The sequence below is a fragment of the Sapajus apella genome, unplaced genomic scaffold, assembly GCF_009761245.1.
Source record: "Sapajus apella isolate SASKATOON/1434 unplaced genomic scaffold, GSC_monkey_1.0 scaffold30, whole genome shotgun sequence".
Classification (NCBI taxonomy): Eukaryota; Metazoa; Chordata; class Mammalia; order Primates; family Cebidae; genus Sapajus; species Sapajus apella.
This window is the reverse complement of record NW_022436970.1, coordinates 23,894,719-23,906,929: the sequence shown is the minus strand read 5'-3', so window position 1 is coordinate 23,906,929 and position 12,211 is coordinate 23,894,719. Positions and strand designations below refer to the sequence as shown.

The 12,211-nt window shown below is 40.3% G+C and overlaps 1 protein-coding gene across 1 annotated transcript in view; it reads right to left on the bottom strand.

Annotated features, from left to right (window-relative positions):
• ATP9B (ATPase phospholipid transporting 9B (putative)) overlaps window positions 1-11,966 on the bottom strand; it is a 291,524-nt gene extending 279,558 nt beyond the window's left edge. Inside the window, 1 exon segment of the mRNA XM_032293812.1 lies at window positions 11,718-11,966. Coding sequence (XP_032149703.1) covers window positions 11,718-11,836 — 119 coding nt within the window. The 5' untranslated portion in view covers window positions 11,837-11,966.
• Window positions 11,967-12,211: the final 245 nt, after the last annotated feature.

The window sequence follows — 12,211 nt, the reverse complement described above, 5'->3', positions numbered from 1 at the left end:
AGGCAGGAGAATTGCCTGAACCCAGGAGTCGGAGGTTGCGGTGAGCCAAGATCGCACCATTGCACTCCAGCCTGGGTAACAAGAGTGAAACTCCGTCTCAAAAAAAAAAGAAGCAACAAAGATCAAAAGAAGCAAAGAAGGATACTACATAATGATACAAGGATCAATGTAACAAGAAGAGCTAAAGATCCTAAATATATACGCACCCAATACAGGAATACCCAGATATATAAGACTTATAAAGAGACTTAGGCTCCCACACAATAATAGTGGGAGACTTCAACATCAATATTAGACAGATCAATGAGACAGAAAGTCAACAACGATATCCAGGACTTGAACTCAGATCCGGAACAAGTAGACTTAATTAACATTTATAGAACTCTCCACTTTAAATACACAAAATATACACTCTTATCAGTACCACATCACACTTATTTACAGGTTTAAATGAAATATTGGTTGGCTGCTTGTTAGTTATTTTCTTCCCTCATTTTTTTTTATTTTCATTTTTTTTCATATCTCTATTATTAAATACAATTATAGGCATACCCATTTTTAGACTGCATTCTAGCCCGGGCAATAAAGCAACACCCCTGTTCTCTCTCCCTCTTCTTCTTCCTCCTTCTTCCACTCCTTCATTCTTAAAAAAAACAAAACAAAACAAAACAAAAAAAACAGCTAGTAATTCCACTCCCTTGGAATTTACTCAACAGAAATGAAATACATGTGTCCACAAAAAACTTACGCGTTAATATTCACTATAGCTTTATTCATAATAGCTCCAAACTAGAAACATTTCAAACATTCATCAACAGAAACTTTGTTGCTTGTATTATTCCTACAATGGAATATGATTTTAAAAGATAAATGACCATTAAACACAACAATATGAACGAGTCTTGGACTCATTTGTACTGCAAAAAAAAAAAAAAAAAAAAAGCCATTTGTGTGAAATTAAAAAACGGACAAATGTAATCTTGAAGATAAAAATCAGAGCTGCAGTTAATTTGGGGGAGGTGACGATCAAATAGAAAGGGACATGAGAGAACTTTCTGAGGTGATGAGAATGTTCTATATCTTGATAAGGATGGCTGTTACACACAGACATCAAATTGTATCACTATATGTTAATTTTACCTCAGTTTAAAAAAATTCAGGATTTCTTGATGACATTTAACCAAATTAACACTTACATTTACATTTACTTGTGGATTATTTGATTGATATTTGCTTCCTGCATTAGATTCTGAAGCTCCATTAGCTAAATTAAAAAAAAAAAAAAGATTCACAGAAAATTCTGTATAGACTCTGAAAATAAGAAATCTAGCATTAAAAACAATTGTGTTGCTTCTACCAAGAAACACTAATATTTTACCAATAATCAGACAGTAGCCATCTGTTCTTAACATTAGTATTTAAATGCTAAAACTTAACCATTATAAGATTGCAAACACCTCTGGGCAAGGCCAAGATTCATACTGCTGGCAAAGCAAAGAAAAAGTAATAATGGACATGGATAAACAAAACAACAATGCTCAATGTCATTCATTCGTCATTCAATGAATAATTTGGATGACACCACCATCACTTAAAACACAAAAATGAGAAATACCAATTTAACAAATACCTTATTTTCACCCAGACATTAACAATGCTAAAGAGAAATCAGTATCTCACATGACTTTGTAGAAAACAGACTTAACAAAGTAACTGCATTCCCGGTGAACTCCTGGGAACTACTATGTGTGGTGCACATCATTTTGTTTACTTAATAACACATAAAAACAGGAACATCCTCATCCTCAATGATAATGAATGCAATGTGCTGTTGAATTTTTTAATGTTTATTAAACCATATGATATGGTTTGGATGTGTGTCTCCTGCAAATCTCATACTGAAATGTGATCCCCAATGTCAGAAGTGGGGCCTAGTGGGAGGCACTGAATCACGGGGTGGAAGACATTGAATCATGGGGCAGGGGACAGTCCCTTCATGAATCCCCATGGTTATAAGTGAGTTCTCGCTCAGTTACTTCAAGTGAGAGCTGGTTAAGAGTCTGGAACCTCCCCATTCTCTCTCTTGCTCCCTTTCGTCATGTGACATGCTGGCTCCCCATCACCTTCCACCATGACTGTATACTTCCTAGGGTCTCACCAGAAGCAGACGCCAGCACCACGCTTCCTGTAAAGCTTACAGAAGCACGAGCCAACTAAATCTCTTTTTTTGTAAATTACCCGGCCTCAAGTATTATATTTTCTTATAGCAATGCAAGAATGGACTTACATCTTACTCAAATCACATCTAATTCTTCCCTTGGAAATTTTTATAAAATATATCCCAATCATGAAAATTTTTATAGTTGTACCAACTGACCAACATTATCTTTTAAGTGTACTGCGTCCTAAAGTGGTATGATTGTAATGAAATAAAAATAATTCCACTTCAAAGAAAACCTAAGAACTTTTAAAATACATTAACTACAATCCTTTATACATAAGAGCAAAATGTCATTTTCATATGGTCACGGAAGGAAGCTTTCAAAGCTTACAAAGTGATGTAGAGCTCATATGAAAGCCGTTTTTCTAACAACTATTTAATTTTCAACCACCAATGTGGATATCTAGGCTGCATAATGTAAAATTCTGTTTCTGGTAAATGTAAGACAATATACAAACTTAGATTTTTTTCTTTTAGTTGTGTTCTATCATATAGCACACATTTCCCAAAATTTAAATTGGGAAGTGAATAAAGTTCATAGCAAAATTACTACATTCTAATATTTCTATTTTGGGAAATATGTGCCATTGTGAAATTAGTGATTTGTTACAAATAGTTAAAATGGTAAATTTTAAGTTACCTATATTTTACCACAAAGAAAAAACTATAGATATGGAGGTTGGGGGATAGGTGGAAAGGAAAATGACTGGATGGGAGTGGTAGCTAAAGAGTACAAGGTTTCTTTTGGACGTGATGAACATGGCTCCAACACTGACTCTGGTGATGGTTACATGCATCTGTGAATATTCTAAAAAACACTAGGCCAGGCACGGTGGCTCACACCTGTAATCCCAACACTTTGGGAAGCTGAGGCAGGTGGATCACACGGTCAGGAGATCAAGACCATCCTGGCCACCATGGTGAAACCCCATCTCTACTAAAATACAAAATATTAGCCGGGCATGGTGGCGTGTGCCTGTAGTCTCAGCTACTCGGGAGACTGAGGCAGGGGAGTCACTTGAACCTGGGAGGCAAAGGCTGCAGTGAGCCAAGATTGCACCACTGCACTCAAACCTGGCAACAGAGCAAGCTTCCATCTCCAAAAAATAAAAAGATGGTCAAACAGGAACAGTTCCAGTCTGCAGCTTCCAGCGAGATCAACGCAGAAGGTGGGTGATTTCTGCATTTCCAAATGAGATACCTGGCTCATCTCATTGACACTGGTTAGACAGCGGGTGAGAAATGCAAATCAAAATCACAATGAAATACATCTCAGGCCAGTTAGAATGGCAATCATTAAAAAGTCAGGAAACAACAGATGCTGGAGAGGATATGGAGAAATAGGAACGCTTTTACATCGTTGGTGAGACTGTAAATTAGCTGAGCCACTGTAGAAGACAGTGTGGTGATTCCTCAAAGATCTAGAACCAGAAATACCCTTAGTCCCAGAAATCCCATTACTGGGTATATACCCAACGGATTATAAATCATTCTACTATAAAGACACATGCACATGTATGTGTACTGCAGCACTATTCACAATAGCAAAGACTTGGAACCAGCCCAAATGGCCACTAATGATAGACTGGACAAAGAAAATGCAGCATATATACACTAAGGATTACTATGCAGCCATAAAAAAGGATGAGTTCATGTCCTTTGCAGAAACATGAATGAAGCTGTAAACCATCATTCTCAGCAAACTAACACAGAAACAGAAAACCAAACACTGCACGTTCTCACTCATAAGGGGGACTTGAACACTGAGAACCCATGTGGGCATAGAGAGGGGAACATCACACACCAGGGGCCTGTCAGGGGGTGGGGGGCTAGGGTAGGGATAGCATTAGGGGAAACACCTAATGTAGATGATGGTTTGATGAGTGCAGCAAACCACCATGGCATGTCTATACCTACGTAACAAACCTGCAAGTTCTGTACATGTATCCCAAAACTTAAAAGTGTAATAATTTAAAAACAAACAAACAAACAAAAAAACACTGAACTGTACACTTTAAGTTGGGTAACTTGCATGGTATGTAAACTATATAAAAACATCTAAACAGCTGCTAAAAATGAGTAAATGAGCAATTTTTTTAAAAAAAGAGTAAATAAAAAAAAGAAAAAAGAAAAAATGTAAACTACTCCTTCCTTCCAGTTCCAGACCAAGATGGAATAGATGTGCTACTCCCTATTCCTCCCATTAAATAGAGCTAAAAACCTATACATCAAAAGATGGAGAGAAGAGAGCGATCAGTAAGGACCTCAGACCCAGAGAACAAGACAACAGTGAGTTTCCAGTATTTTCTTTTTGTCTCATGTCCATGTTGTATACTAGAGAGGTAGCAACCAGAAAAGTAATAGGCACACACCAGAAAAGCCCCCAAGAAAAGTCTGGTCTCTCTGACCAAAGGACTAGGAAAAGGGCGGCCTAGCAGAACAAAAAATTTTCTATAGTAATTGCTATATCCCACTCTAACATGACAGAAAAAGCATAGCCCCACCCACGTTGAACGGCAAAAAAGTAAGTGAAGCCTGGACTCCTCACTCCCCAGCTGTGGGAAGACACTCTCCTCATTGCCCAGATGGTGTCAGGGCAGACCAAGTGAGGAGTGGGGACAGCCATCCAAACCTGGCAGTCATTGCAGGACGTAGGCACAAGGGTGCCAGATGCTCATCCCCGTTAAAGATAAAGCTTCAAAAAATTTAGTTTAAAGATCTAACCAGCTTTTATTAGCAAATCAGGCAGTATTCCATCTATGAAATAGAAAGGTACTCAGATAAGCTAAGCAGCAGAGGTGAACTTTACATTCCCTGTAGCCAGAAAAGGATGCAGAAAGTAGATACAAGGAACAAAACACAAATTGGGCATTTCAAAGTTACTTTCCTTCAGGGTAAAGTACAGAGAACTCTCTTATGATAGCCCAGTTTGGCCCCTTATGATTGGTTGCTGTGAATCTCTTGTTTTTTGGGAAATTGGCCTGTTTTTAGTGTAGTTTGATTGTGGCACCTAGCACAAGTGACTCCATTCTGGTTTGGTCTGGTCTGCTGGGCCTGGTACAGGAGCTTAGGCCGAAATAATGGCTTCTGGTACATTTTATTTAACATCCTCAACTGGCAATAATAAAGCACTCCTGCCTATCTCTATCAGTATCAGAAGAGGCCTAGTAAAAAGCAGAAAATCTAACCACCTTCTAAAAAGGTAACAACATCCGTGCAATGTCAGTGGAGGCCACAGGCATGCAGTAACCAGGCACTCCTCCCCTTCCCAGCCAAGGTGGTGTTAGCAGAAGACTACTGAGGAGCCAGCAGTCACACAGTACCTTCCCTTCCCAGATGTCAAAGGGGCTGTGAAGGGAACCTGGTTCTCACCCCCTTCTTGCAATAACCCCCACATTCCACTCCCACCATCACATTAAACAGAAGGTTTAAATAAGGTCTCAAATCTCATAATACCCAAAATGTCTAGGATATACTGGAAAATCACTCATTATCCCCAAAATCAGAAAAATCTCAACATGAATGAGAAAACAGAATCAACAGATGTCAACATCAAAACAACACAGATAAATTATCTAACAAGGATTTTTAAACATGTAACATAAAAATGTATCAATGGACAATTATAAACAGACTTGAAACAAAGGAAAAAAATATGAAGTCTCAGCAGAGACACTGCTAATATGAAGAAAAATCAACTGGAAATTTTGAAACTAAAATCTGAATGCGCTCAACAGTAAAATAAAAAAAAACGAGGGAAAATAGCAGTGAACTTTAAGACAAAACAACATAAACTGCCCAATCTGAAGAGGAAAAGAACTTAGAAAAAATGAGGAGAAACTCAGGATCCTATGGTACAAAAAGAAAAGATTTCACAAGGTGTCACTAGGGTAAAAGCAGCAATGGACAGTGGAGTTCAAAAAGCATTCAAACAAATAATGGCTGCAAACTTCTCAGATTTGACACGATACAAATTTACAGAATTAGGATGCTAAGCAAACCCTAAACAGGGTAATTCTAAAGAAATTCATACCAAGATGCATAATAGTCAAACTACTAAAAACTAAAGATTAAGAAAAATGCTTGAAAGTAGTGAAAGAAAAAATGACACCTATCTCAAAAGGAAAAAACTCAAATGGCATCAGATTTCTCATCAGGAAGCACGGAGGCCAGAAAGAAATGGCATAACATTTTTCAAGTGCTGAAAGAAAAAAACTGTCAACTCCAAATTCTATTATCTGGTGAAATTATCAGGCATCTTCAGATTCAGGAAAACGAAGATAATTTGTTTCTAGCAGACTTCCCTAAAAGAACAGTTAGGGAGGGCCGGGCGCTGTGGCTCATACCTGTAATCCCAGCACTGAGGCAGGCAGATGAACGAGGTCAAGAGATCGAGACCATCCTGATCAACATAGTGAAACCCCGTCTCTACTAAAAATACAAAAAATTAGCTGGGCATGGTGGTGCGTGCCTATAATCCCAGCTACTCAGGAGGCTGAGACAGGAGAATTGCCTGAACCCAGGAGGCGGAGGTTGCGGTGAGCCAAGATCGCGCCATTGCACTCACTCCAGCCTGGGTAACATGAGTGAAACTCCGTCTCAAAAAAAAAAAAAAAAAAAAAGAAAACAGAAAGGGCAAAAAGGGTAGGTCAATATAAAAGGCTTTCCTTTGCCTCTTGAATTTTCTACATTGTTTGAGAGATAAAGCAAAAATTGTAACACTGACATGGGGTTCTAATTGTATATAAGGGAAATATTTATATATTTTTGCATATGTAAAATCTACATATAATTTTACATGAGTATTATATTACTAATGGGAGAATAAAGGGATTTAAAGAGGTAAAGCTCTTACATTTTACCCAAAAACTTAAAATATCAACAACAGTACACTGCAATGTTATGTATATATAATGTAACTCCTAGAGCTACCATTAAATAATATCTATACAAAGAAATACACTGAAGAACACTATAGATAAATCAAACTGGAATTCTAAAAAATGTTTAAGTGTACCCTTAAGAAGGAAGAAAAAAGAAAACAGAGAAACAAAGGAAAATACAGAAAACAAAAAATAAAATGGCACCTCAAACATTACTGAACATAAACCGTCAAAATGTATTAATCACAAGACAACGGTGGTGGGTTAAAAAAAACAAAAACAAACCAACCATAAGACAACTACCAGAAACTCACCTGAAATATAAGTGACTTGAGAGTGAAAGGATAGAAAATTATACACCATGCAAACATTAATTGAAGGAAAGCAGAGATGGCTATATTAGTGTCAGATAAAGTAGATTTCAGAGCAGAAAAACTACCAGAGACAGATAAGTGAACTACATAATGATAAAAGTGTAAATCCATCCATCAAGAATACACAGGAATCCCAAATGTGTATGCACCAAACAAGAGACCTACAAAATATATGAAGCAAAAATGGATGAAACTCTAAAGAGAGGTAATCTCAGCAATTTGGAAGGCCAATAGAAGGGAATCACTGAGACCAGGAGTTCAAGACCAGCCTGGACAACACAGTGGAACCCCACCTCTACAGAAAGAAATTTAAAAATTAGTTGGGCATGTTAGTGTGTACCTACAATCCCAGCTATTCTGGAGGCTGAGGCAGAAGGATGGCTTGAGCCCGGAAGGTTGAGGCCGTAGTGAGCCATGATTATGCCACTATTGGTAACAGACTGAGGCCATGTTTCAAAAAAAAAAAAAAAACTCTAAAGAGAATAAACAAAGCTACAAGGGAAGATGAACTCAACAGGAACACTAACTAAAAGGTAATAATGAACATTTCAGAACAGTCCATTGAACAATAGCAAAATAAATGTTATTTTCAAGAGCCAGAGAATACTTACCAACATACAGATAGTGTCACAATATCTTACTATAAGTCTTGTAAAAGCACTTAACTTTTTAAACTATGTGTATGTTACCACAATAAAATAAAACCCAACTTCAGAAAATAATGTAGAAGCACAACTCCTGGTCCAGACAAAATGGCACAGATCCATTTCTCTGCTCCTCCCCAGTAAGTCCAACTATAAACCCTGGTAATTAAGCAAGAGCCAATCAAAGGAGAGTTCTGAAAGAAGGTAAGAAGGCAGCATTGACTTCCTGAGACTCCTCTCTCCGATCAGGGGATACTGGGGCAACCACGCAGTAGCAGTAAGGGGAATTTGCCACTATAAGCTGCTGGCACAGGAAGACTCTGTGCCCCTCATGCCCAAGACTCCTCTCTCTCATTACAGAAAGCCAGGCAGCACCGACAAGTGCAACCCCGCCACATAAGGGGCCCAGTCCAGAAAACCTCTTCTTATCCATGAACTAAGGCTCCCTCCCTTGCTCCAAGACACCAGGGCATCAAGGTGGCACGAGCAAAAGGAAAGCCTTTCATTATAATGGTGCTAAGACTCCTCTTCTCCCACCCAGAAACACTACAGCCACTGGGTCCATATGAATGGGATACAGCTGCAGCCAGTGCCCAGCCAAAGAAGCCTCTTCTTTCCCATGAGCCTGACACTTCCATCTCTTAACAAGAGACACCAGGCCTAGGAAAATCCCCCTTTCCCCCTCACACAGCACCAACAGAGACCAGGAAGAGCCCCAATGGTACCACATAAACCAAGCAGACCAAAGATCACAGCACAAAGGCTCTGAGAATTAAAATGTCATTGGAACCACAGCCCACAAATGTGGTCCAGGACCTATGTGCTGAATCCAAACAGAGTGGCTGCGCACTAAAAGATATAAATAGAACCCAAATTCTCCTAATGTACAAAATACCCAAGAGACAATCGAAAAACATCTGTCAAACCAGGAGCCAGAATATTCACAACCTGAATTAGAAAAGGCAATCACACAACACCACAACTGAGCTATCTCAGATACTGGCATTAATTATATGACCAGCATTTTAAAGCAGCAGACATAAAAATGCTTCCACAATCAAATACAAAGTATCCTGAAACAAACAGAAATTATAAAACCGAGAAATACAATAACAGAAATAAACATCACTGGATGAGATTAAGAATAGAGTGGAGATGACAGTAAAGAATTAGGGAACTTGAGAACAGATGGATAGAATTTTTACACAATCTAAACAACACAGAGAAAAGAAACAGGGAATTATGTAACACCAACATAAAATCCAACTTTCTTAACATTGGAAACAGCAAACATGAAATCCAAAGAAATCCATGACAAGACATAACATAATTAAACTTCTGAAAACTAAAGACAAAGTAAAAACTTGAAAACAGCCAAACAAAAATGACACATTATATACAGGAGAACATCAATTTGAGTGACAGTGGCATCCTAATCAGAAACCATGGATGCAAGGAAGCCGCACAAGATTTTTCAAGTGCCAAGAAAACAGTGGGCTAGCAGCCATGGCACACGCCTTAATCCTAACACTCTGGGAGAATGACGCAGGAGAATCACTTGACACCAGTTGGGCAACATAGCAAGATGCTGTCTCTTCAAAAAATTTTAAAAATTAGCCAGGCATGGTGGTACCTGCCTGTAGTCCCAGCTACATGGGAGGACTGCCTGGGCCCAACAGGTCAAAGCTGTAATGAGCTATGATTGCATCACCAAACTCCAGAGCGAGACCCTGTCTCAAAAAAAAAAAAAAAAATGAAGAATAGAAAAAGGAGAAATATGGGTACATGGTTCGTGCAATACACTATCCTTATCATCATGAGTTTTATAAACCATATTTGGTGAATGACACAAAAACTGTAAGACTATCTGATACCCAGGACATGATATTAAAGTGAGGATCTAAGTAAAAGAATGGTTTCCGCACTTCACTGGAAGTGGTGAAATACTGACAGCAATACACCATGGTGATAACTCACATATGTATATTGTAATACCCAGAGCAAGCACTATGAAAACTATACAAAGACCTAATCTCAAACACACTATACAGATACCAAAAAAGTGTCCGAGTAACCCAAAAAAATGGCAAGAAAAAAGAAACAGAGGAATGAGAATCAGAAGAAAAACAACAAATAGTAAGTGGCACATTTATATTCTAACATATCCATAATTATCATAAATGTAAATGGTGTAAATGTACCATTTAAAAGAGAATGGCATAGTCAATAAAAAATGAGTATATGATCCAACAAGAAACTCACTTCAACATAAGTTGAAAGCTATACCACGCAAACATTAATCCAAAAAAGCATAAATGGCGACATCAATATCTAATAAAGAAAATTTTAGAGCAAAGAAAATTACCAGAGACAGAGGAACATTAACAATGAAAGGAACAATCCACCGAGAAGATAAAGATCTTGAATGTTTGTGCATCACATGATAGTGCTTGAAAGTGCATGAGGCTAAAACCCACGGATTCAATCTGGGATGAAAACCTATTTTGAAACCGGTGGCACATTTCCAAATAATGGACTCCTAAAATCAAGCAGATTTACTAATACAATTACTGTTATAGGTAACACCAAGGAGGAAAAGAGAAATGGTAGCTCCAGAGAACCCACTTTCAACCAAGCACTGAATAAGGGCACCTTACACATTTTCTATTGTAATGGCCAATAGTCCCGTAAAAAAATTTTATCTAGCATTTTACAAATGAGAAACCATGGCTTTGAGTTTTAAAAAGCTACCCGAGAGCAAACAGCTAGTAGGTAAATCAACACTCAAATCAGCGTTATAACGTTCCAACAAGTACTTTGGGCTGTAGGTTATAGTCTCTCAAATAGCCGAAACCAAAGGTTATTCAAAAATTCAAATTCTGAAGCAACCACATATTGGATGAAATTATATTTTCTACAATTCCTCTAGAATGAAACTTCAAAAACTGTAAGAAGCAATATTCTCCTTTCTAAAATTTCTTTTAAAAAGCAGTCTTCTTTTCTTTGAATGAGAAGTTAAATATGAGCTAAATCCAATCTCGGGCATAAAAGGTCTGTACACGAACTCTACCGCTAACCTGTGGCTTCGTTCTCAATCTCCGTTTCCCTTTCCTAAAAGCAGAATTCCTTGTCGACAAAAAGCACTTTGGGTGTATATATGTTCAAGTAAAAAGTGTGCTTAGTAAAGATACGGAAATGAACAGAAATTTCAATAAGGAGTGTGTTTTTAACGTAATTGAGAGTTGTATCTGTCACCTTCCCAATTCACACAGCTACACGGCTACACAAGTTTCGGAGACTGAATTATCTGAGCAGTTTAGGACTTTTGATCCCGGTTTACTTTAGGAGAGCTGCCACTCCTCAACACCCGACCGCGGCTCTTGCTCTCGTTCTGCCTCCTGCGCTCCGCCAGGCGTCCCGGGACGCAGGCGCTCGCCCCAGCCCCGGCCCCGGCCCCAGCTCCCGGCGCACAGACAGGGGCGCGCGGGTAGCGACCCCAGACCCGCCCAGCTCCCGGCTCCCAGGGTGGGCGGGGGCCCCCGGCAGCCCGCCGGGAGCATCGGGGGCGGACAGGCACCGTCCCCGCCTCGGTTACCTGCTGTGCCAGTCGGCTCCTCGCCCGGGTCCCGCAGCGCTGTAGTAGGCCGCTCGTTTGCGGTTGGCTGCGGCCGCCGCGACGTTGCGCACCGGATAGAGCGGAATCTGGTCCGCCATGTTCCGGCCGCCCCTTTCCCGCCCCTCCCGCTTTCCCCTCAATTCACCACCTTTTCCCCGCCCTCTCCCCTCAGCGCCAACCCCAGCTGAGGTACCGCCCGCGCGCCTTCCCGCCCCCGCCGAGCGGCGAAGTCCGATGGCGTCACGAACAGCGACGACGCGGCGCGGAAGGCGTGGCGTCCCTAGGCCCCGCCCTCCTCTGGGCGTCGGCGCACGACGACGGTCCCAGGTGGCAAAAGCGCGGCGAGGGAGGCGGTGGAGTCCGGGCGATGACGTCACGGGCGGCTAAAGCTGGGGCGGGGCGCGTCGCGTTCCGAGGCCCCGCCCCCGCCTCGCGGCGGGCCCATGACATCACCGAGCAGCGGGGCGGGGCAC